At 37.0% G+C, this 27,598-nt stretch overlaps 1 protein-coding gene across 20 annotated transcripts in view; it reads right to left on the reverse strand.

The window, feature by feature from the left end:
• LOC135226765 (plasma membrane calcium-transporting ATPase 3-like) overlaps positions 1-27,598 on the reverse strand; it is a 538,460-nt gene that overhangs the window by 121,325 nt on the left and 389,537 nt on the right. For all 20 annotated transcript variants that reach the window (XM_064266580.1, XM_064266568.1, XM_064266575.1 and 17 more), the window contains 2 exons: positions 11,372-11,507; positions 598-732 (listed from right to left, as the gene is read on the reverse strand). In XM_064266580.1, the coding sequence (XP_064122650.1) occupies positions 598-732; positions 11,372-11,507 (271 nt within the window). The remainder of the gene's footprint in view (positions 1-597; positions 733-11,371; positions 11,508-27,598) is intronic.

Genomic DNA, 27,598 nt, shown 5'->3' on the forward strand with positions numbered 1-27,598 from the left:
ATCTTCCAAACCCATTAAAAATTTAAAACGAACTCTTAAGTACGTATTGGAAAGGCAAGCTTTGCTCCGTGAACCTCTAAATTTCATTAGCTTCCTACTTCAAGATAAACATTTTCTAACAATCACAAATCGCTGATCTAGATAAGGTATATACCATACTATTTAATTTTTCCTCTCTCTACTAACCATTCATCATCAGATTATCTCCTTTAGGTACCCTAATTGAGTCCAATACCAATGTGATTCTTTAAAAGCACACACTTGATAGTTATACACGATTCTTCTAAATGCAAAAAATTTGTTTTGCCACTTCTTTTGTGAAGTTATAAACAAAATCTTTAACTATTAAATTTAATTTTTTGACACAAAAACTAGTAGAATACCAAGGCTATGATGTGAAAACTACAGTAACATCTCCAAAGCACCCAACCTTTTCAAAATGAACAACCTTAGTGTGCATGGTAAAATGGCAATAACAAAAAAGATTTTTCAGCTCCTGTAAAACAAGAAGCGTGAAGCTAAGCCATTATCTGAAAATTCAAACTTGCACTTAATCATCTAACTTGAACATTAAGAGGACCATACAACAGACATTACCTTTTTTTCTCTTCTTTGCTTCTACTTCTTCTTCATCAGCAGCAGCTCCAAGAAGTGTGAAAATTATACCAGCTTGCGAATTAACACCAACAGCTGTCACCAACATCTTCCCACTACCCTCCATTACATGTGTACCTGTTAAAACAAAAAAATAAACAAATTAATTACTCATGCTCATCAAGACCCACTAACACTGAGTATGATACCAACCATTTAATATGATGCCAATGAAAGGACTACCCTTATCTGGTTAGTGCAATAAAGCCTCCCAAAATTAGATAACATACAAATATACCTGTAATACTGTATTGTACAAGAAATCACTAAAACCATAAAATAAATGCATACACATACAAATGTGTATACAATTAAATACATCCATGACATATACATAGCATGGTCCATAACCTCTGTGCTTACGTAGGCAAGAGTGATTAAATCTTTTTAAAACTTCCTATTCTATCTGCTCTGTTACTTAACAACAACACGCTATATGCAAAAGGAACATTTTTCCTTCCTTCCATGAGAATTTTCTACTTTTAAATTTGTACTTTGCATAAATATGAGAAATCATAAATTAAAAATGTTCATATGTTACCAACTACTTTTAATGGAACCTGTGCAAAACTCATTCTTCAAGTCACAGCTACAATATGAAGCAAGGCTCTTACCCGTGAAGGTAACTTTGACTAGCATCAGTGGATAAATAAGAAGCATTGGCATTGGTGAGGGTGATTTACTTTACACTTAGCACTTTTATCTATGAAGCATTTGTCTTAACAATGCAAAATGTTTAATTTTGCAAGCTCCTCAATTCATTTGTCGTTTGAAAGCTCTCGCACAGTTGAATGTACTGAAAATCATGCTACTCCAAAACACCTTTCTCCAATTGTCTGCAGCCATATTCCTATCAGCAAATCATTTAGTAAATTGATCATTCAAACAGTTACCCTAGTGCTTCAGCCTCTAATACCCTCTAACTCAAATGAGGCAGAATCTCCCATTAACAATCATTGGGGTGTCCATTCATGGTTACAATCAGTTATCATTAAAGTTTTGGGCATAGATTATGGTAGACTAGCTAGCAACAGAATCCACTAAAGTATTTCTTTTAAAGAGCTTGGTAAATTTACCCAATTCAGTTAAAATTGTACATTACTAAGATAAATCTATTTAAATACATTACGTATTTATATAAAATTAAGACTTGAAATAAATATAGTAAAATGTTGCAAGGAATTTATTGCAGGCTAACCGAGAAGCATAGTTACTCCCACAAAAGAGAGGCAAATGTTTGTGTTATTTTTGTTTTAATAATTAAAACTGGCTAGTATCTAAAGCCAGCAAACACAGAAGTCCTAAGTAAAACAATTTCCAGCAAAATGTTTGTTAATCCAAAAGTTTTAATTATACATGGCCTATGATGCCCATCCACAGTAATTGTTTGTCTTGCTACTCAGTCAAATGCCTTTTGAAGATCTGCAGATAAGTCAGAATCTCCTCTTTACATTGTGATTTTCCTGTATTTGCCTCATTGTGAAGACAACCTCTGTTCTTATTTCTCCAAGATGCCTATTCAATAAAAACTGCCAATTTCATACATTTTTCTCGCCCTTTCCTTGAGTTTTTTTTTCAATATTTTTAAAAAATGCTTAAGCAATTTTACTCCTCTATATCACTTTAAGAAGATCCCCTTTTCACTTGTATTCTATAGTTGTCATGCTCTTATCCAACTCATCTGGTCTATTTATATTTTCAGGTCAACCTAAAAATATTTTTCCTAATCAACAGAGGGGAATTTTGTCAACTTCTTCAGATGTTGCATTATCTATAGGTCACCCGGTTAGCCAACCACTTTCAGTTTGTATTTACGTGTACTGCCTTCAGAGAATTTTCAAAATACTAATTCCCTCATTACATTATAAATTTTTCTTTAACTCATTTTCTTTATTTTTATGTACTTTTTCATATACATTTCTTATTATAAAGAAATTTATAAATTATCTAATTCTTAAAATAAACTCAAGTTATATTCAGTTTTTTCTTATTTTATCTTCTACGTTATGACTCATGCATCTCGTATGGCTTCTTGCCATTACTGAAAACATAATTTTCACTGTAACTGCATAAAAATGCAATCTGAAATTAAAAATATGAAATTGGGTCCAGTCTTCATGCAATGTAATCAGATCCTCCAAGACTAAAATACCAAATTTGTAACTAATTTGTATTTTTCATAACTAACAAACCTTCGGTCTTAACATTAGGATTTACTAGCGCCAAGCTGGAAACCGGTAGAATTAAAATTACACTTTTGAGATCCAGGGACTAATGGCATCTATACCAGGTCACGGGGCATGTATACCCAGAATGCCCAAGGCTACCTGTGACCCACCAGTTATTTTCATGGAAGTAGAATATATTCCCCCCTGCCTAAGCAAACTTCTCACCACTGCACTCAGGAGTGCCATAATTGTAGTGGCCATAGTAACATGAGGAAGTGGTATTATTATGAATGTGTGCATGATTACTAGATGCAGCACTTATGTTTCAAAGACCCTGTACATCCCAAAGAATTGGATCACTTCAGTGCTGATGTAATGAGAACAGCCTTCAACAAATCAAAGGACCATCTCAAACCCTTCCAATGTACTCACCCATTAAACCATCTGCTTCTTTGTCTCGCTCCTTTCTCTTCTCTTTCCTCATTGTCTAATGCCTCTAGATTTCTGGCATAAAGATAAGTTGGCCACCTCTCAGTTCATGGATCACCAATGCATTAAATATCTATTGCATTCATTCTCCATTGTCTTTCTCTGTGAACTTACTTAGGATATTGATATGTGAAATGCAATCTTCTCATATTGTGGTCTGTAAATCCTCAGAGCCCATAAAGTCCTACAGGTGATCTTCATCCCCTTTGAAAGAGAGCACCTGAACACATTTTAGCAATGATTTGTGCAGCTGACCTTTTTGAATCATCCTATGCCAAAACTGTCATATATAGTATATTGTCATCTTATACTAAATTCCCACAGGAGATTGGGTAAAGTAAGGAAAGAATTAAACAATATCCATGTAGAAGATACACAGTTTGCATTTTCAACTTTTGGATCACAAATTAAATCCACATGCTGCATCCAAGAAATTAAATAAGGTGGCAAGTGAACAACAAAATCTAACTCTTTCCAAAGTCACTCAACCAAGGATAAGCCCAACAGGGGAAAACTGATCCAAATTAGCCTCAATGCAAGTATGACTTAGTGGCAGAATAATTACATGAAAGCTGTTGCAATAATCTAACTGTTCTTTTGGTCATTGCACTATATGCCCGAATATTACCAGCTCCTCTGGATCCTTGTGTTCTTAAATTTGCTCACAAACATTTCAATGTGTGAGTATCTGAGGCTCTGGTGCACTCTGACTCTCACTACATATTCCTTCTTTCTCTTAAATACATCTGCCTCATCCGTGCTTAAATACAGACTGTAATCCAGGTTTTTATATAAGCTGTGTGAAAGCAGCAAAAGACTAGTAAAGAGTTTGCCATGAACATACAGGTGTCATATCTTTACTAGCTTTCAAATTTGGCCACAAGTGAATGATTCTTTACTCTATTTCTTCAGATTCATAATTTACCCTCTCTCAGGATGAATAGGTCTCAGACAAGCTTTACTTCATTTTATCCAAATTGCATAACTTTGCCTATTCATTGCCTTCACTTGGGATGCAGCACAAAATCTGAGTATTCTGAATTTTATCATTTCTGCCTTCACTTTATCAAGGGTGTTGTGCACGTTCATAACCTATTTCCTATGAACACAAACCTCTAGTTATACAGCATATCATTCTTCATTCCTTTGGGTTACTTACCCACTAACAAATACCAATGAAGGCCACAAGGAACATGAAGCTCAAAGTATATTAAGAATAAAGTTTACGAACAGTTTTGTACAGCCACTGGCATCAAAGGCCTTACCAGTTGTGATGCTAGGTGAAAAAAACTAATCAATTAACCAACAGCTACTCAGAACAGCTGTGAATAATAACAGGAAGAAGAACCTCACTAAACTTATTTTTATGGCTGACATTACCATATATTTGAACCACAAAAGGATGAGAGCCAGCATCTGAGTTTCATTAAAGTGGTAGCTCAGTTTCATCACACTCTCCATCTCTCGAGTGATGCAGGAAACAGCACCTACTGAGCCTCATAACAGAGGCTAAGGCTTCACCTGATACCACCATTTGCCAATCCGGTGGTCCGAAGTTCGAATCCCAGCTCGGCCAAGGGGGAATCAGAGGAATTTATTTCTGGTGATAGAAATTCATTTCTCGATATAGTGTGGTTCGGATCCCACAATAAGCTGTAGGTCCCGTTGCTAGGTGACCATTTGGTTCCCAGCCACGTAAAAATATCTAATCCTTCGGGCCAGCCCTAGAAGAGCTATTAATCAGCTCAGTGGTCTGGTTAAACTAAGATATACTTAACTTAGTACCACTTAAGGGATAAGTAGATTCAAACAAGGCTCAATCCTTATTCTAAACCATTTGGAAAATATCTGGACAGCCATAATAGTAATTGTGGAAGTATGAAGGATCAGGTTTTATAAAAACATGCTTTACATGCACAATTATATCAAGAAAACTCCTGCAATAACATATAAAACCATGATTTTATAACAAAATTTTTTTCATACAAATGCCAATCATATATTGCCTTTCATTCATGCTACGCAATGTGATTCCACATGAAAGTAACCAGCAACAAAATAATATAACATAATTAGCTTTTTATCAAATAAACTTTAAATGTAGCTCAAACTGCAATAAAAACTGAATTTAGTTCTCTTGATACAGAAAAATTTCAGCATGAACTAAATTCAAGACTGTTTGGAAGAAAACATGGGAGCAGCATTGTAATATTCTGGTAAAAATATACGAAACAACAAGGTGAAAGCATGGGATTATTTCTTATCATTATTGCTAACAACCAAAGTACCTACAATAAAAAAAAGTAAGAGCCACAGTACAAACATCACACATAAGAGGAAGTTTTATAAATATCACGTGACAGTTCTGTCAGCAAGGATAAAGGTATTTATCGTATAACGAAACTCTTTAAAAATGAGTAAAATATTGCCATGAGATAACACAAATAAAGAAAAATTGTCCTGACATCACTACAGAAAATACTTTACTATAAAAATATTGTAGGGCAACTTTGCTTGCCAGATGTTTTTTCTGTTTCCAGGCCACTACCTCTTCCTTATGTTACACACATTCATTCAATAACTCCAACAGACACTTTCCATCCCAGTCATACAAGCTAAATATTTACCTTCCCCTCCTGTTACCATCAGGAGATGGTGGTGAGGCTTGGGACTCACCTGCACAGTTAGAAGGTTGGATAACTCCTCTTCAAGAAAGAAACATTCCAACTGTCATATTCTGCTATGATTATGACTGAGAAATACTAGCACTTTCCTAAAGTACTAGTAAATGGTTGGATAAACAGATATGTACTATATCAACATAACCTCTCCACCTTTCTTTTTATATTTCTGTCAAGAAAAATGCATATTTACACTTATAAAATATACCTTTTACTGCAATTAAGAAACAATCAATGAGACTTAAGACTGCACGCAAAACTTACATTTGTCACCACACTGCAATTAACCAACTTCAACCTAAACCTATGCTCTACCTTTCATCTGGTGTAAATCATTACTGGTGGCCTTTGTTCTTCAACCAGTCTTTAATTTCTGTAAATGACTATGGTCCTGCAATGGTTTCATCTGTATTCTCCACAGGCCACAATTTTTTCTTACCAATAGTGAAAAAATTTTTCTCAACTGTTTGTACTGCCAATTTTAACACAAGTGAAAAATTAATAACTTTTCCTCTACCGAAAACACCAATCCACTATGATTACTACTGTTGGCTTTACATAATAATATATCATTTTCTTTCATTGAAACAAATTTGTAACTCCTACATTCCTATATTCTCTGCTAATAAAGAAACCTATGAAATTATTTTTAAAATCAGGATGACACTTAACATAATACACTTAATGTCTAGAAAAGCACATTATTCATCATTAACTACGAGTTCCCACAATTATAAAACTCATTATTCAGAGTTAAATAAAAACTACCAGAACATAATTGAGGAATATTTCTAATTGAAAATGGCCTAAAATATTCTTTGGAAATTAACTACCTACATAAGGTTTATTAATAAAAGATTTAATTACTACTCAATAAAAGCTTGGCAATATTCTAATCACATCTGGTTCACTGGTCTCATTAAACTACTTAATAATAATGATTACATATTTATGACTACAGATGTCTGAATTGAAATCATTTAGACAATTATGACAAGCTACCATTTTATAGTCAGGAAACACAGATATCCTAAGTAACACAATCCACACCCAAATGTTTGTGAATACATAAGCTTTAATGTATACAGCTTGTAGTTATGACAAAGGAATCCATGCCAGCCTGGGTTAGCCTACAGATAAGCTTAAATACTTATTTTCACATTTCCTGCTACAATTTTTTGGTTCTTAATTACTCACAATTCTGTCCCCATTTTTCCTAAAAATAAAAAATAAAGTATTTACAACAGTCCCACTAAATACAATGCGCAAATTAACTATTCCCCAAACTCCAATTCAATAACTGCATAACACAATACCTTTATTGTCCATACACTTTTTCTATTCAACAATATTTGCAAAATTCCATTCACTTTTCTTGCTCTGTGGCATCAACTTTTTTTTTCATACTACCATAATCTTTTACATTTTCTCCAAATACGTACACCTATACCAATAGATTCTTCTATCCTTCTAACAACCACGCTATCATTACTTCCCATTCCTAGTTTTCACTAATCTTCATAAACTTACAGATAACATTAACTTTCAACTTCTCTTTGTACACTGTAAACTGGTTTCTGCTACTTGACATCAACAGGCATTACAGTGGCCCCCCCCCGTATTCGCGGGGGATGCGTACCAGACACAACACACACACACACACACACACACACACACACACACACACACACACACACCCCCACCTCCCGTGAATAGTTAGAACCCGTGAATAGTTGGAATCCCTATAAAAATGCTGAAAACAACCTATTTTGTTTGTTAAAACTCAAGAAAAACCCACTAAAAATGTACATACAGTAGACCCTTGACTCACGAACGCATTGACCCACGTACAACTCGATCCCCGACCAAAATTATAGGTAAAATTTCACCCTTGACTTACGAACTAACTTTGAGATACGAACAAAAAAAAATGCGGAAAATAAAAATTCTGTTTGGGTCATGAACTAATTTTGAGACATGAACATTTGAAAAATGCTGGAAATTTCTGGAAAATAACAATTCACTTTGTTTCACAAACTAATTTTTAGACACAAACATTTGAAAAATGCGCGAAATCGCCCAGCACACGTGAGAGCGTTTGAGTTGCCATGGGACCAGCCATCCTCCAGCCGCCCACGCACGGCGTCACCCACGCATCGCTCTTTGTCTCATCTCATTGTGTACAAGACGTTCGTCAATTCGCTTAGCATTTTTTGCGCTAAAACTTGTGATTTTCTTCATAATGGGCCCTAAGAAAGTGAAGAGTGGTGGTGAAAGTAAGAAAGTGAAGAGTGATGGTGAGAAGAGGGTGCAGAGGAAGATAACCATTGAAATAAAGAAAGAAATTATAGAAAAGTTTGAACGTGGTGTTCGCGTGACCGATATCGCAAGTGAGTACAAGATGGCCAAGTCGACAATTTCGACAATTTTGAAAAACAAGGATGCCATTAAAGAAGCAAATGTTGCGAAGGGAGTGACAGTACTAACCAAGATGAGATCGCAAACCCTCGAAGAGGCAGAAAAAATAATTTTGAAGTGGGTACATGAGAAACAGATGGCAGGTGATAGTGTAAACGAGCCGATCATCTGCGAGAAAGCTCGGCAAGTGTATCAGAGTTTGCTGAAGGAAACTCCTTCTACTAGTGCCACGCCAGATGATTTTAAGGCTAGTAAAGGGTGGTTTGATAACTTCAAGAAGAGAACTGGAATTCACTCTGTAATTAGGCATGGTGAGGCTGCTAGCGCAGACAAGGCTGCTGCTGAGGCATTCGTGACTGAGTTTGCCGAGTTCGTGGAGGCCGAAGGATACGTCGCTCAACAGATTTTCAATTGTGATGAAACGGGCCTCTTCTGGAAGAAGATGCCCAACAGGACATTTATCACCCAAGAAGAGAAGGCGCTCCCAGGCCACAAGCCAATGAAGGATAGGCTTACGCTTTTGTTATGCTCAAACGCAAGTGGCGACTTGAAACTAAAGCCGCTACTTGTCTACCATTCAAATAACCCGCGTGCCTTTAAGCAGCACAACGTAAATAAGGCCAGACTGCCTGTAATGTGGAGGGCCAATACAAAAGCATGGGTGACACGGAACTTGTTTATGGAGTGGATTGATGAAGTGTTTGCGCCGACCGTGAGTCAGTACCTAACAGAGAACAAGCTACCCCTGCGGTGCCTTCTGATCATGGATAATGCCCGGCACACCCTTCGTACTTGGCTGACTGCAGTGAACATGACTTCATTCAGTTCAAGTTCCTTCCACCCAACACGACCTCTGTTCTCCAGCCCATGGACCAACAAGTCATTAGCAATTTTAAGAAATTATATACGAAGGCGCTCTTCTCCAGATGCTTCCGTGTAACTGAAGAGACAAAATTAACCTTAAAAGAATTTTGGAAGAAGCACTTTAATGTTTTTCACTGCATAACCCTCATTGATAACGCATGGACTGAAGTTACGTACCGCACATTAAATTCTGCGTGGCGGAAACTTTGGCTCCAGTGCGTAACTGTCCGTGACTTTGAGGGCTTCGATGCAGAGATTGTGCAAGAAATTGTGTCCATGGGCAACAGTATGGGTCTACAAGTCAACGACGAAGATGTTGAAGAATTGGTCGCTGAACATTCAGAAGATTTGACTGCGGACGAACTTGTTCAACTCCACAAAGAGCAGCAGGAGCAACTTGCTCGGGAGCAATCAACTGACGAAGAGGAGGCTGGGGAGGAAGTTACAGATGTCAGCAGTGATGTGATAAAAGCCGCATTGGAAAAGTGGAATGATGTCCAGTGCTTCCTTGAATTGTATCATCCGGACAAAATTGTTACGAACAGGATCGTGAGTATGCTCAATGAAAATTTAATGAGCCATTTCAGAAAAGTTATGCAAGGAAGGAAAAGGCAACAGACATTGGATAAGTTTGTGATTAAACGTTCACCAAAAAAACCTAGAAGAGTTGAATCTCCGGAACGAGATCTCCCCGACCTGGATGGGGGAGGGTCTCCTTCCGCACAATAACCTCCTCCCCACCCACCACCCTCCTCTTCTCTTGTCCGTCAAGCCAGAAGTCTCGCCAGTCATAGTAAGTGTTCACTTTACAAACGTTTTTATAGTGTTAGTTTACCATTTTAAATTATATTATTAGATATATTAAGGTTTTTTACACTGACTTTTACATTATCTGTGTAAAATAAGGCAAAATATACATAATATATATTGGTTCGTAGGGGTCGAGAACCAATTAATATTATTCCCATTAAACCTTATGGGGAAATTAGCTCCGAGTCACGAACAATTTCGAACACGACCAAGGTCTAGGAACGGATTGTGTTCGTGAGTCAAGGGTCTACTGTACTTGGTTTTTTCAATAGTTTTATCACAAAAAAGTGCATTTTATGATGAAATTGATAAAAAAAAAAAAAAAAAAAAAAAGGAATTTGTGGATATTTCTCAAAGAAAAATACCACAAATATGCGAATTTTCCGCGAATAATGCGGGGAAACGTTCCCGAGAGAAATCTGTGAATGTGTGAGTCCGCGAATACGGGGGGTCCACTGTATAGTGTTCTACAGTGAAATTTTCATATTGCACTTTTCCTTATAGATAATTTTCCATTTACTCCTTTGGGAAATTTCTGCTGTAAAGACTACGCTTCCATCAAATTGTCCACTCCACTGCTCTCGCCCAAATGAGTTACTTCTAGTGTTTCTTAGTGGTAAAATCTCCATCTGACATCCTTCACAAATAACTCTTTATGTCAACTTCATTCCATACCATAATTTTCATTAATGCATCCTCTGGTAATAATTCAAATGATGCCAACAAAACAAAGGCATTACTCTCATAAAAACTTATATACACTAAAAAACAAAATTAATTTCAAAAACAGAAAGTTAGAGGACTGACAATGTTTATCCCTCTGATTTGTTACTAATACTTTTCATTCAACTTGCTTGTAACAATTGGGACATTACCAAAAAAATCAGTTTTTATGTTATCAGAAAAATCTGTTTTTAAGTTAACATTAAACTATATTTTCTAGATTTATAAAATATATCCCACTCCTACTGGGAAGTTTTTAGGGAGTCACTCAGTGCACTCAATAATAATAGCCCTTTCAAATGTCTTCTTGAGCAACAAATTTTCATACTACCTGACTAAATTCATTCACACCTAATCTTAGCATCAAAACAGTCTAATATTGCATTCAACCTCAATTGTAAAGCTTTTGGATAGGTTTGACACATTATTACTACAAAATCATCAATGTAATGAAAGAAAAATACCCTAAAGGCCATTACACATATTCTATCTTGGCCCTCCAACTTTGTTGGCAAGCATCTTCCAGCATACAAACATATTGTAAAAATATTCCTGTAAACATACCTGAGAGCACCATAGGGTCAACGTCAGCCCCTTTCTTAACGTGGTCTGATTCTCCCGTTAACGAAGATTCATCCACCTTCAGGTCATTACTTTGTATTAAAATTCCATCTGTTGGTAACAAATCACCATATTTGATCTGCAAATAAAAGAGAAGTATTTTTATATTGTGCAAATAAGTATAAAAATATGACCTTAGATTGTCATTACATTTAATCAATATGATACATCTTTGAACTTCCTGAGTTTGTATCATGAATAGATATATGGTCACTAAAGACACAAACTGGCTCTAAATTTCTCAATTTGGTCAGGATTCCATAACTATAACTTAATGATAACTCATGGTCACTAAAGACACAAAATGGTTCTAAATTTCTCAATTTGGTTACTAAATAAATTCTGAAGGTCCTTTTAACCACAGTGGAAAACATATCAAAGTGTGGTCGTGTTTACCAAACATCATCTCTGAAATGATCTCAATTCTTGAGTGAAGATTGTACATCCTCTAATGACTGGATCAGCTGAATCCTGCTTATTAAGACTGTTCAAACAGTCTGAAACCCAAGTGTACCAATTCTGAGTATATCTTAACTGAGTGAGCCAAGAAGGATTTGGGGAACAAGGCAATGGTCTGTAATAGCTTCATCAGCATTTCATAGCAAGAAATGAGGCATTAATGGTGATCTGCATTTTCAACAGATTAACTGAAGAACAAACTTTCAAAAGATCAACAATATATAATAGTTAGCAAAGAAGTTGGAGACCACCTAATAAATTGCCAAGCTCTCTTTGCTTTTATACATAGATTAAGACGATAAACATAAGATATGGATAATTGAAAATCTGATAAATCCATTGAAGATTTCCATTTATCTACCAATAAATACCAAGAATTACTTTATGTTCAATCATCACCTATGGATACATACATTCAACAAAGTGCCTAAACTTTCAGTCAGACTGGTTTGCATGCTAGACTGATAAAACGAAAGGCATTTATATAAATGCACTCTGACTACATCAGTGTTACTAACAATCAAGGAATGCCAATTCTTCTCTTCATTTGCATTAACCAAAAAAACATAAGAGAACCACGCAGATAAATACTGCACTTGAGAGTAAAAGGGTTGTGATGTGTATATAGTCATCAATTTCAGAATCATTTTCTTTTGAAGTAACGGTGTGTCCATGACCAAAAGCAATAACCTGTGTGTAATGAATTTTAGAAGAAATTCAGGACTTGATTTGTCCAACCAAAAGTCATCATTCATAAGAAAAAAAAAGCTTAAAATTTGAATGAACTATACAAAACTACAAAACTCCTTAGTTAAACGTTTGTGCAGCAAAACTGCAAATAACTGGTACCAGTACAACAGTGACTACTCTGTGGTTTATATAAATGTTAAAATACAGGCAGCTCCAGCTTAACGGCAAGAGTTCCGTTCCCAGCCAAAATCCCAGATAACCAAAACTCGCAGATAATTATGGTAATAAATGGAGCTTACAACATCGTAAGTGCCAATAAACTGCTTACCAATGCCAAAAATCTCTTCTCATCACCAATAATCTGGTTACTAACATCATTAGCTAAGCACTGTAAAACCAGAACACCGTTAACTAATGCCGGCAACAAGTGAAGATTGCATGTGTACATAAAATTCACTGACACTGCAGTTTCAAATTTGGTAACTTGTCTCTTGTTGCAAAGGAGCAAACTAGAGGAGCTGGATGCATATACTGCAGTAAAACCAGACACATGTTTCCCCTTTTAATTTCATACAGTATTTTTAAAACCAAAATTCCATACACAGTATTTCTGTGACATTTATCTTTTAATTTTTCACAACCATTCACCTGAGATGAATCATAGAGAAGTTACCATGAAACTTACCTTGAAACACTACATATGTAATGATATATGAATATAAACTTGGCTATGAATATATACATGAGAGGACTGACACTTATTTTGCAATGGCATTCACTAGTTTTGCCACTACTCATTTGTAAGTCTAAAGTGTGATACACCAGCATTGCAAAAGTATTGCACACTTAAACAAGTCTGCTCTGTGTTTTGTTGGCTTAACTGCTTATTGCCAAATAACTTACTTGAAACCCATTAACTAAGATCATTTCATACTGAAGTTCAGTGTAGCAATGATTCAGCGCTTGTCTCTCTGATGAATAGTCTACATGTGAAAAGAAATCTAACCTTAACAAATCTTCAGTTTCCTTTGACCATGTGTCAGCAACAATGGTAATAGCAAAGGGGAACATGAGGGGCCTGAAGTCACTGGAATGGAGAACCAGAAGAAGAATATTTTCTAGCCACAGCATGAAGAGTTCAGGTGCTGCTAAAGCCAAAGGAATGTCATGTATCTTCAGGGGGAGGAGGCAACAGAGGTACATCCACCACTGTGTGAGCTAAAAGTATAAGAGGAGCAAAACACATTTAGATAGCACCAAACAGCCAAGGTATAATATTGGGCGAGGCGGCGGCAAAAAGGCACCACGGTTGGTGGCATTAAAAATGCAATGGGAGAAACTAAACCAGTAGAAGTTTTAGACTGAATATCACTTCCCAGTATGAAAGGGCTCATTGAGCAAATATGAAGGATGCTGACAGGATGAAGGGGCATCCTGCAAGACAAACAAAACCCTTAGGCTGGAGGGACATCAACCCAAGAAGAGAAGCCCTCAGTCTTTTTATTCTCAGTGGCTTTGCTGAGGGAAGATCCTGAAAAGTACACTTAGGCAATGTAGGACACCACATGAGAAAACACTTAAGATAAATAAAAAAATTTTAATCAATTTGTATTTTTTATAACTAATAAACCTGAGGTCTTAACATTAGAATAATCTTTTATTGCCAGCTGGAAATCCAGTAAAAAAAAAAAAAAAAAAAAAAAAAAAAAAAAAAAAAAAAAAAAAAAAAAAAAAAAAAAAACTTGTATGACCCAAGGACTATTGGCATTAGTACTTGCCCATGGGGTATTTGGGAGTTCCCAAAATGCCTTGGGCATCCCATGTGTGCATTAGTTACTTTCTTAGCGCCTTTAAGAGAGGTTGTGATTACTCTCTCTTGAAAGCCGTTTTAGTATGCCTGTTTTCCTATCTTTTCTCTGGGTGCACTCAGTGTGTGTGATCATGCTAATTCACAATTGAAAAACTAAATTTGAAAAATTTTACAGAAACTAAAAAATTACAAGATGATGATAATCATAAAAAATTAACAAAAGAACCCAAGGTAAAAGATTACTGTGATGCCAAGACCCCTAAACCAATGTTAAACTATAGAATAGGACAACATTGCAGGGTAGGGGAAAAATTGCTCCCAGCACGACAAATTCTTACTCAACCAAACAGGAGAGTGAAAACTGATGAACTGCATGGATAGTCCCCAAAAAATAACTCTAAATGGGGAATTTCCATTAATTTTAATGAATACTTGCAGCAATCTACAGCAGGGAGAGTTGGCCCCCAATCGGTAACAAATAACAAGTACAATTACACTAATGAATAGCCTAGCATTGCAAATGTGTTGTAACAGAAATAAAAATCAATAGAGATTAAAATGTATATTGGAAAATGGCAGTACAGTGGTAATAAAGCCCAAAGAATATACACTGCTAATGTTCAGAAAATTAATTCCAGAGCTGTATGAAACAATGATGAGTGCAGTGTCACGTGGTCCTGGACATAGCCAAAATTGGTACATGTTAGTATGATTAGGTTTTCTTTGCATGGAAGTAAGGCCACATATGATTAGTGGAGTTGTAGCAAACAAGGTCCTTACAGGCAGCACACAACATTTTATTCATCTTTGCATGCGCTATTTCAAGGTGAAAAATACCTATCACACAGAAGGGATACTGTATCATCTCCTTCATAAACACCCAAAAGAAATGTTAGTATCAGGAAGTATTAATAAAGAAATAAATATGTTCTGTTAACTGATCACTTGGTAAGACAGCAACTGTTGACAAGCTGCTTGGGGCAGGCAAGAGATCTCTTGTAAACTGTTTTGTCCATGGTATTTTCATTGTAAATTAACCTCTGATCCTTTAAAAAGCATGATATTAGTAAAGCTGATGCTTAGAACATGTGAGATCAGTCTGTTTTGAATAAGGGTCCTTATAAGAAAACTGTACGCTCTTTGCTTTACAAAAGAACCACTCAGCTATTAACTTTTCATTGAAAGAGATCTGGAAGTCTCACAGATTGGGGATTAAAATCTTTTTGTTTAATAGACCAAACCAAAAGGCAGACAATGAAGCACATGCTTAAATTATGAGTATATAGCTGAAAAGATACACTTGCTGTCTTAAGACCAAATGTAAAGGCTGGGATCACTATTAGGCCCTTTGTTACTAGCAAGAAGTGACTCAACCTATTCCAGGAGTTTGATAATCTTCAAAAATTCAATACTCAAGGATATGACACAGGCACTGCTGCAGTTTCCATCACTACCTTCATCTTGGGGTCACTGACTGAAATTTAGGCTATTGGGCCAAGCAAGTGGGCACTTTTGGCTATTCAGCACTTAACCCTTAAACGCCGAATGGACGTATTAAACGTTGAGTCAAAATGTCCCCCTTGGGGGATGCTGGGAGTTCACGGATCGAGGTTTTGTTTTGTTTACAATCGTTACGCAGGCGTGCAAGCGCGAATTTCTTTCTTGCCGCACTAAAACGTATCTGTGACACATCTCGGAAATTATTTCGTCACTGACATAATTTTTGTACCATTTTAAATTAGCCGTTACATGGAGTATTATATATGAAAATGTGCGCATTTTTATGTAGAATACAACAGCAAAATTCTCATGATTGTAGCTTTTATCAGTTTTGAGATATTTTTATATAAATAACGATAAGTGCCAAAATTTCAACCTTCGGTCAACTTTGACTACCGAAATGGTAAAAAACGCAATTATAAGCTAAAACTCTTATATTTTAGTAATATTCAATCATTTACCTTAATTTTGCAACTAATTGAAAGTCTCTAGCACAATATTTTGATTTATGGTGAATTTATGAAAAAAACTTTTCCCTTACGTCCGCGCGGTAACTCTTCCGAAAAAAATCATACATGCGATTGTGGTAATGTTTGCACCATTTTAAAATTAGCCATTACATAAAGTTTTATATGTGGAAATGTGCGCAATTTCATGCACAATACAACTAAAAACAACCCATGGTTGTAGCTTTTATCAATTTTGAAATATTTTCATATAAAAAATGATGTGACAAATTTTCAACCTTCGATCAACTTTGACTCTACCGAAATGGTCGAAAAACGCAATTGTAAGCTAAAACGCTAATATTCTAGTAATATTCAAGCATTTACCTTCATTTTTCAACAAATTGGAAGTCTCTAGCACAATATTTCGATTTATGGTGAATTTATGAAAAAAATAACATTTTCTTTATGTCCGCGCGGTAACTCTTCCAAAAAAATCATACGTGCGATTGTGGTAATGTTTGCACCATTTTAAATTAGCCGTTACATAAAGTTTTATATAAGAAAATGTGCGCAATTTCATATAGAATACAACAAAAAATAATTGAAGGTTGTAGCTTTTCTCATTTTTGAAATATTTGCATATAAATCACGATAAATAGAAAAAAAGCCACGTTCGGTCAACTTTGACTCTACCGAAATGGTCGAAAAACACAATTGTAAGCTAAAACTCTTACAGTCTAGTAATATTCAGTCATTTATCTTTATCTTGAAACAAATTCGAAGTCTCTAGCACAATATTTAGATATATGGTGAATTTAAAAAAAAAAACTTTCCTTCCCTCCGCGCGCGGATTCTCCGCCACAAATCTCCGAAATGCGTACGTCCCATTCTCGGAATATTAGCTCCGTTTCATATTAGGCATTTCATAGTTTTATATATGAAAATGTGCGCAATTTCATGTAGAATAAAATGAAAAATATTTGAAGGTTGTAGCTTTTCTTATTTCCAAAATAATTGCATATAAAAAATATATATATAAAAAAAATCTACATTCGGTCAACTTTAACTCGTCAGATATGGTTGAAAACTACATTTGCAAGCTAATACTCTTATAGTATAGTAATATTCAATCATTTGTCTTCATTTTGAAAGAAATTGGAAGTCTCTAGGACAATATTTAGATTTATGGTGAATTTTTGAAAAAAATATTTGTATACGTCCGCGCGTTACGAATTCATGCATTATTTTGTGATAATATTTTCTCTGTGTTGCTTATATCGTTTTACAATGTGTTATATACTAAAATGGTCGCAATTTAGTGTATATTACAACGAAAAAAAAAGTAACCGTTTTGCGCACAGCGCAATTTGAATACAATTATATATGAAATTTCGTTTTGCACTATCATATAATCGCATTATTTATATATGATAATGATAATTTTTTTCATTTTTGATGGTTGCATACTAAACTTCAGCCAATGACAAAAAAAGGAGCCAAAAATGGACTCTTAATCTTGAAAACTAAGCGCGCTGTGATTTTTTGAAAAAAATATTTTTTCTGCTTCCGCGCTCACTCTGAAACACCTCCGGCACACGGGAGACATTTTTTTTTTTACCGCTTCGGCGTTTAAGGGTTAAGACAATTCGGAGTTGGATTATAAGATGAAGATATAACCAGAAAATAAACAAATTACTGGGATCTAAAGGCGGAACTCAAAGAAAACCCGACAACTGCACTAAGAAGGAATCATTACAGGTTGGACAGCCAGACTAAAGGGAGGAAGCAGGGATAGTGGATAAAGTAAAAGGCTAAAATGTGGATGCAACTACAGGCCAAAGGGACCCTGCAAACACCATTATGTAATGCTTACATGTCAGTAATGCCTCCTCGTGTGGGGAATGAATCCTAGTACGGGTCATGTACCACCTTTAAACATTAAGAAACTGCAATATCTGGACCGAACCCATTTAAAAAGATTAATAGAGTCAACCCCTGGGATTCACAGGGGATAGGGACCACAATAACCCCTGAGAGTTAAAATCCGCGAATACTACCTGACAATTCTTTAAACACATTTATAACTGCTTATTTTGATAGTTCCAATGCCAAAAACCTCTCCTAAACACACTTATTCCTGCCTATTCTAATAGTTTTATCATGAAAATGTAGTCACAAAAATAATATAAAAATACATTAATTAGTAAATATTTCCTTATGAAAAATTCTGTGATGGGCAAATTTTCTGCGAATGATGTGGACATGTGTTCCGTAGAAAAATCTGTGAATAGGTGAAGACACAAATCCAGAACTGCAAAAAGGTGGGAATCAACTGTATCTCATTCAAAAGAAACAAAAGTTTCAATCTAAGGCCTGAAGTTCTGTCTGCAGCCACACCAAAAAGGGCATGTTGTATGCCTGAATCAATATCAGATATGGCAAACCATAGTTATGCATGTTCTATATTTATTTGCCAGGTTGCAAAATTCTGTACAAAAAAGGCAATAACATTGTACAGTAGACCCTTGACTCACGAACGCATTGACCCACGTACAACTCGATCCCCGACCAAAATTATAGGTAAAATTTCACCCTTGACTTACGAACTAACTTTGAGATACGAACAAAAAAAAATGCGGAAAATAAAAATTCTGTTTGGGTCATGAACTAATTTTGAGACATGAACATTTGAAAAATGCTGGAAATTTCTGGAAAATAACAATTCACTTTGTTTCACAAACTAATTTTTAGACACAAACATTTGAAAAATGCGCGAAATCGCCCAGCACACGTGAGAGCGTTTGAGTTGCCATGGGACCAGCCATCCTCCAGCCGCCCACGCACGGCGTCACCCACGCATCGCTCTTTGTCTCATCTCATTGTGTACAAGACGTTCGTCAATTCGCTTAGCATTTTTTGCGCTAAAACTTGTGATTTTCTTCATAATGGGCCCTAAGAAAGTGAAGAGTGGTGGTGAAAGTAAGAAAGTGAAGAGTGATGGTGAGAAGAGGGTGCAGAGGAAGATAACCATTGAAATAAAGAAAGAAATTATAGAAAAGTTTGAACGTGGTGTTCGCGTGACCGATATCGCAAGTGAGTACAAGATGGCCAAGTCGACAATTTCGACAATTTTGAAAAACAAGGATGCCATTAAAGAAGCAAATGTTGCGAAGGGAGTGACAGTACTAACCAAGATGAGATCGCAAACCCTCGAAGAGGCAGAAAAAATAATTTTGAAGTGGGTACATGAGAAACAGATGGCAGGTGATAGTGTAAACGAGCCGATCATCTGCGAGAAAGCTCGGCAAGTGTATCAGAGTTTGCTGAAGGAAACTCCTTCTACTAGTGCCACGCCAGATGATTTTAAGGCTAGTAAAGGGTGGTTTGATAACTTCAAGAAGAGAACTGGAATTCACTCTGTAATTAGGCATGGTGAGGCTGCTAGCGCAGACAAGGCTGCTGCTGAGGCATTCGTGACTGAGTTTGCCGAGTTCGTGGAGGCCGAAGGATACGTCGCTCAACAGATTTTCAATTGTGATGAAACGGGCCTCTTCTGGAAGAAGATGCCCAACAGGACATTTATCACCCAAGAAGAGAAGGCGCTCCCAGGCCACAAGCCAATGAAGGATAGGCTTACGCTTTTGTTATGCTCAAACGCAAGTGGCGACTTGAAACTAAAGTCGCTACTTGTCTACCATTCAAATAACCCGCGTGCCTTTAAGCAGCACAACGTAAATAAGGCCAGACTGCCTGTAATGTGGAGGGCCAATACAAAAGCATGGGTGACACGGAACTTGTTTATGGAGTGGATTGATGAAGTGTTTGCGCCGACCGTGAGTCAGTACCTAACAGAGAACAAGCTACCCCTGCGGTGCCTTCTGATCATGGATAATGCCCCGGCACACCCTTCGTACTTGGCTGACTGCAGTGAACATGACTTCATTCAGTTCAAGTTCCTTCCACCCAACACGACCTCTGTTCTCCAGCCCATGGACCAACAAGTCATTAGCAATTTTAAGAAATTATATACGAAGGCGCTCTTCTCCAGATGCTTCCGTGTAACTGAAGAGACAAAATTAACCTTAAAAGAATTTTGGAAGAAGCACTTTAATGTTTTTCACTGCATAACCCTCATTGATAACGCATGGACTGAAGTTACGTACCGCACATTAAATTCTGCGTGGCGGAAACTTTGGCTCCAGTGCGTAACTGTCCGTGACTTTGAGGGCTTCGATGCAGAGATTGTGCAAGAAATTGTGTCCATGGGCAACAGTATGGGTCTACAAGTCAACGACGAAGATGTTGAAGAATTGGTCGCTGAACATTCAGAAGATTTGACTGCGGACGAACTTGTTCAACTCCACAAAGAGCAGCAGGAGCAACTTGCTCGGGAGCAATCAACTGACGAAGAGGAGGCTGGGGAGGAAGTTACAGATGTCAGCAGTGATGTGATAAAAGCCGCATTGGAAAAGTGGAATGATGTCCAGTGCTTCCTTGAATTGTATCATCCGGACAAAATTGTTACGAACAGGATCGTGAATATGCTCAATGAAAATTTAATGAGCCATTTCAGAAAAGTTATGCAAGGAAGGAAAAGGCAACAGACATTGGATAAGTTTGTGATTAAACGTTCACCAAAAAAACCTAGAAGAGTTGAATCTCCGGAACGAGATCTCCCCGACCTGGATGGGGGAGGGTCTCCTTCCGCACAATAACCTCCTCCCCACCCACCACCCTCCTCTTCTCTTGTCCGTCAAGCCAGAAGTCTCGCCAGTCATAGTAAGTGTTCACTTTACAAACGTTTTTATAGTGTTAGTTTACCATTTTAAATTATATTATTAGATATATTAAGGTTTTTTACACTGACTTTTACATTATCTGTGTAAAATAAGGCAAAATATACATAATATATATTGGTTCGTAGGGGTCGAGAACCAATTAATATTATTCCCATTAAACCTTATGGGGAAATTAGCTCCGAGTCACGAACAATTTCGAACACGACCAAGGTCTAGGAACGGATTGTGTTCGTGAGTCAAGGGTCTACTGTACAAAGAAAGGCATTCTCATCATGACTGCCTTTGTATTAAGTCACTACATCTACTGCAAGGCTGTGAACAAGTCATTGTATATAGAAATTGTCATCACTTTCCAAGTTTACAATCTACACCATATCTTTGCTGATGAAATCATAGCCAACATGGCAAGGTATGGAGTAAATCTGTTTGATATCTGTCACTAAATGTAACATCCTTGCAATTGTTTAAAACACTGCTGATACTGAAGCAGAGATGGAGTTTGTGTCAAACTGCACATGGAAAAGCTGGTCCACTGACAGTACAATACTTACAAGGATTTACAAGCATTAAGGAGTTGAGGAAGTACCTTATGATGAGAACTTGCTCTTAATACTGAAGAGGAGGATGCTGACCAACTGCTAGAAAACAACAGAGGAGAGCTGAGGAAAAACACCATACAGAGTTGGACGAGAACTGACCTGCCAAGGGAGAGCATCAAAGAGCAACCCGTTAATCCCAGATGCCTCACCTAGGATGAAAGTGATTTTACAGAGTATAATGCACTAATGAGTATCATCTCATGAGAAATTAAAGAATTCTGAATATTAAAAAATATTCTCATACTGCTTGTAAATTAGAGGCCAAAAGTATCTTTCATCATTGCCAAAACAGAAACTTCTACTTGGTATTAGCCAGACCATTTTCTTTCCTTCAACATGCTTCCTCTGGGGAAAAAGATTTTTATTTTTTACATTATCCATGTGACCCTTGTACTATAATGAAAACAGCGAATGCAGGAGATAAAAAAGGATCCCAATTGTGTATATCTTCTGGTGCTATTCACTGTTTTTATGCAATAAAAAATGGAGGTACACTGGCTATTTTACAGCAAGCTGTCAGAAATACTCAAAAATACCACAGGACTAAAGTTAATAAAATTCCTGTGAGAATTTAAAAGCAGGAAAAGCATCATCAAATACTGATATACTCTTAGGGCAGAACATGCAATGGACTGGAAAAAAGCATCATAAAAAAAAAAGTCCTAAAAAACACAGCCTCCATGGATCACGGTATGAAACCTCTGACTACACGAACAGGAGATAACATTTTTTCATAAGGAACAGCCCTGTTCAAAACCCATGACTCACTTCAACATACCAAAAAACATGCACTTAAAGGGAAATAAACGTCCAAAACTTTGTATGCCTGGAAAAGACACTGCAATTACAGAAATCATAATGAACCTCCAAAATGCTGTTCAGTAATGTACCATCAACTGTGACATCATGAGAACATAAAACGTGATAAACCTGCCAGCATTACAAGACATTAAATTGTTACTTTACAAGGAAACAGATACAGTGTGTATACATTACAAGGCACTGTACAGTAATTTAACTGGTAATTATTCAGAATCTTTCATCATCCCTTGGATAATCACATTCCTTTTATACAGTCAGTATTTGCGGGGGATGTGTACCACAACTCTATATGTATATGTTTCATAGAGAAATCAGGGAATCCGGAACAGCGAGTAGGCAGGGGTAGATTGTATAAACATTTACCTGATCAGCAATTTATAACCATTTTAGCTAATACACAAAATCTTCTTTAACCGTATCTTTCTGACACCCAAACCTATAGTATTCTAATGATTTTTTGCTTGGCTATGAACACCACGACAAACAAAAGACAGATTAACAACTGAAATGAATTTCACCCATTAAGGCAGGGAGTTCACTAGTATACTTGTACGAGACAAAAGACCCCAATGACCACAGCAGACTACCAACTGCAATGAATTTCACCCAACATGGAAGAGAGATCACAGACACACTTATATGAGACAAAAGATACTATAATTACTATTTTGCAGATTATATTCAGTAAGGATCCAGCTGCCATGGACTTGCATGGAAGTCGAGTAATGCTATTAGGAGGTTTAATTATTGGCCATGAAATCAACAGGGCAAAATGGCAAAGATCATAAATGTTCCTATTGCCCATGCACCAAAGCAAACTTAGGATACGACGGTAATCTAGCAGCCCATTACATCTTCTGAAACATCCACATAGGAGCAGAAAATTAGCCAAGACAAGACAGCATTCTTGGACAAGCACTTCTTCCACTAGCTCATAAACAGGATAACCCTCAAGTCATGGCCTCTGTGGTGTTTTATTTTCCTTAAGTCCTCGCTAGAAGCTCTTACAAGAGAGCATAAGATTGTTGTCATTGTCTGAGGAAGAAGACAAAAACAATAAAAGGAGAACTGTTGCAGTCTTGAATACTTGCTGCCTGGTTCTCTACTAAAAAAAAAAAAAAAATCCAAAGTATAACACACAAAGATGAACACGCCCAGAGGAACACTATATTCATAGCAAGGTTCAAAAGGAAAGATTCTTCTTAAAGTATGCAAGGTGCCTTTGCAAGATCTTAAAAACACTAGAAAGGTCCCACTTAGGAAGGTAAATAATCTCATGAAGTATCTTCTCCTCAGAGTGATCAACAAAACACTCCTTTCTTCAAGTTCCAGGAATTTTTCCACATCATCCCAAGGTATAAGACCTTTTCTGTTATACTTTATCACTCAAACCGAGTCTCTCCTGATGATGCAGTAGTTTGTAGAAGTCAGCAATTACATGAATAGTGGAACTGACCAGATTAACCCTTTTATGTCCAACTGACGTAATAGTACGTAAAAATACTCTATTCCCTATCTATCCAACTGACGTAGCGGTACGTAAAATTTACAGAAATTTTTTGTACGTGTGGTAGGGGCATTTTTTTTTTTTTCGGACAAGTAGCGATTTCCATAGGCTAGATCATACCTTGGACCGTGTATCTCGGGTATCAATACGCCGGCAAAGTAGTTTCTCTACTGCGCATGCTCAAATCCCTGCCGTAGTAAAATTCTCACAATGAAATCAGCAGATCGCACCTACACTTCCCTCTCAGTGACCCCAAAGCCATTTTTCTTAACTCTCCCTTTATTCTTCAACTTTTCCTCTACATTTTTGTATACGTATTTACAAAGTAATTTCTATGAAAAATAACCAAGATAGGGCTCTTCAAAAAATTTTTATTCTAGCAATAAATGTTGACAACGGTAAAATTTTTTTTCGTTTCGATCAATTTGTAACGTCAAAATGAAACTGTTGCCATATCCAAAGCCATTTTTCTTGACATTCCCTTTATTCTTCAACGTTTCCTCTACATTTTCGTACATTTACAAAGGAATTTCAATGAAAAATAACCAAGATAGGGCTCTTCAAAAAAAAAAAAGAAAAAAATTTCTGGCGATAATTCTCACTATGCACCTGGCAGAGAGCTATGTTTCTTATCCTCTTTTCTATCAATTTTTTCACCGGCTGGACTTATTTGTTTTCCATTGATTTATATGTCGATATTTAGGGAATTTTATTGGCTTCCTCATAAAAAATAATTAATTCGCCTGACTTTCATAGTTTTTGGGTTAGGAACGAAAATATAAAAAAAAAGTAAAGATTTTTTTTGTTTTTTTGTTAAATAACACATTTTTTCGTATTTAGAGGGCTGGGACTCTTATTCTGACTATTCCACCATAAAATATTAACATTTAGAAAGCAAAATGAACGTTGTTGGCATAAAATTTACATTTTTGCTGAATTTTCAAAATAATAATTTTTTCGCACTGTCAAGCGCTCCCCGACATCTCGGATATCTGGGGAGACAGTGCTCAAAACTAAGTGGATATGAAAGAGTTAATACCCCTCTTGCTGAATTAATCACAGAAACTCCACCGCTTCCACTACCGTACGTTGGCTATCAAAAATCAGCAGGATAGCCAGCTTCCAGAATATTGAGTCCTACAGAGCATGAAGCATAGCTAAAGGTGGGAGACAACAATATAAATTCATGGTATATTAATTAACGAACAGCATGCACTACAGTAGCCAAAGTGCCTTGCTGAACCCCAGATCCAATTACCATTCTGACAAAATAAGCTTGACTCTGCTAAAGCTTTAACAAATGGCAGCAAGATCCCAGATTGTTGTCTGCCACACATATGACCTGCACTGCCAGATGACACAGCAGTTCCAACCAACAGTGTTCCTCCTAGATTCTTAGGCATGCACTGTTGTGAGATGTATGCCATAACTCTGGTAATGTTTCTCCCAAAAGTAGAGCAAATATTTGGAGGAGGCCCAAGAAGATGGCACTTAACTATGTGCCTTCTGCCAGTTAGCAAACAAAGCGCAGCCCATAAGCGACTGGATGCATCTATGAACATGAGGACTTCTAGCAACAAAGGGACTAGAGGAACCTCTACTGACAGGTGACCAGTTTTATCACAACTGTTAAATCTTCCGGACATCTATCAAACCTTTAACTGGGTTAAGTGATAATGAAACAGTAAACTTATACTTCAACACCTAAAGTTTCATGTACTTCATCATGGAGAGGCCTATGTGAAACAATCTTGGCTAGTCAATTTGGTTGGTGCAGGTAGTACTCTCCTTATTATGCCCTCTATGATGGTTGAACTACAGATGATATAGTGTAAACATCAATATCTGGATAAAAAGATTCATCAAATGGAGGACCACATCAGACTTTTCCCAGTTACATGGGAGGTCAAGGTACTAACTCAACCAGCCAGCAGAGACTTTCCAGGTGTTACTTTAGCATGGCTACCAGTCATTTAAGTTATTACAAAGTCTTACGCCGAATGAGTGGGCTCAAGCTAACGCTGGAGCCAATGTTTGGGAGAAGACTTGTAGAGCCAAACCATGTCCAAAACAGAGAGAAAACAAAACACCTTCCCTGACCACACAATGACTCCATCTTAAAGTAGATAAATTACAGATAATATTTCAACATACTGGTGGCATTAATGAAGTCCAAAATATTAGTGACTTTAGATACCATAGAAAGATAACAGAAGCTTGAAGATCTGTCTAACAATTTCTTGATCACATGGTTTTGGATCCTTGATCTCAACTACCTCACTGTACAATGCCTCGAAACTCATCGGCTGTCATTGACAAAATCTGTATTCCTCTGGCTACAAAATGAGGGGACCTGTCTACACAAGACTTGAGAGTTGGTAACCACCCTGACTCATTCCATGAACCACAGATCTGCTCATAACTCCTACCAAGACTCAATATCTCTGGAGATATGGCCCCTCTGGTTAAAAATCATTCTGAGGGCAAATAAAAAATTAATTCTCCTCTCACTTCCCAGTGGAGACTTAGCCAAGATAGAAGCCTCTTGTGCTGCTGAAACGGGCAACTCCGTGACAATTAGTTGGCAATACTGGGCAGGTATGACTAACTATAGATGGCATTCTTAAGACATCTTGGCCACTGTGACATTGTAAGAGAGTGGCTCTCTTGCCTACAATCAATAACAGCCTGGATGAGGACAAGATAATATATTTTGTTTACTAAAAACTCTTTGAACACCTTCAATGTCAGCTTCTCTAAGAATTCCTTTACTAAAGCCTTAGGAACAGGAATAGGTCAAGGGTGCCAGACCCTCACATCTCTAATGAGGACTGCAGATCACACAAGTCCTTGAAGCAACATCCTGCTACTTCATACCCAAGTTGGAGGTACGCCATCATTAAAATAAGCAGAAAGATTCCCTACCCAGTAGAACTAACATCCTCATAACCTGTATGATAGCCTCTAACGACTGGACTCCTACAGCAACAGTGAACTAACAGCTATGAAAACCAACTCCTACCAGCTGGTGATAATGAGGAACTCTTGGATAAATATGTCTCCACAAATCAAAGGGTTATAGAAGATGAAGTGCAGGACACTAGCACTTGTTTTACCAAGTCCTCTGCAGATAAAAATTGGCAGTGACCTGGGCTGAGCATCATTTGATCATGTAGAACCTTCTCAGCATGTGATTGGGTAAGAAAACAAGAGTAAGAGAGACATCAAGCGATCATACCCCTAAGCTTTAACTGGGCAGCCAGTTAAACAATAACCTAGCAAAGACAACCCTGAATCCCTAAGAAGTAGAGAAAAATACACTTACAGCTTGGTGAAAATGTTATCTGACACTGTAGCATCTACAGCAGAAAAGGCCAGCATGAAGCAGCAAAGTAGCAGGAATTGAGAATGTAAGCACAAAAGCAGTCATGAGTTGAGCAGGTGGGATTGGCAGTGGGTTGAAACACATCACTAAATGGCTATTGTTCCTTTGCCCTGTTCAAGGAAGACGATCCTGAAAACAAGTCATAGAAAA

The sequence above is a fragment of the Macrobrachium nipponense genome, chromosome 20 (assembly GCF_015104395.2).
Source record: "Macrobrachium nipponense isolate FS-2020 chromosome 20, ASM1510439v2, whole genome shotgun sequence".
Classification (NCBI taxonomy): Eukaryota; Metazoa; Arthropoda; class Malacostraca; order Decapoda; family Palaemonidae; genus Macrobrachium; species Macrobrachium nipponense.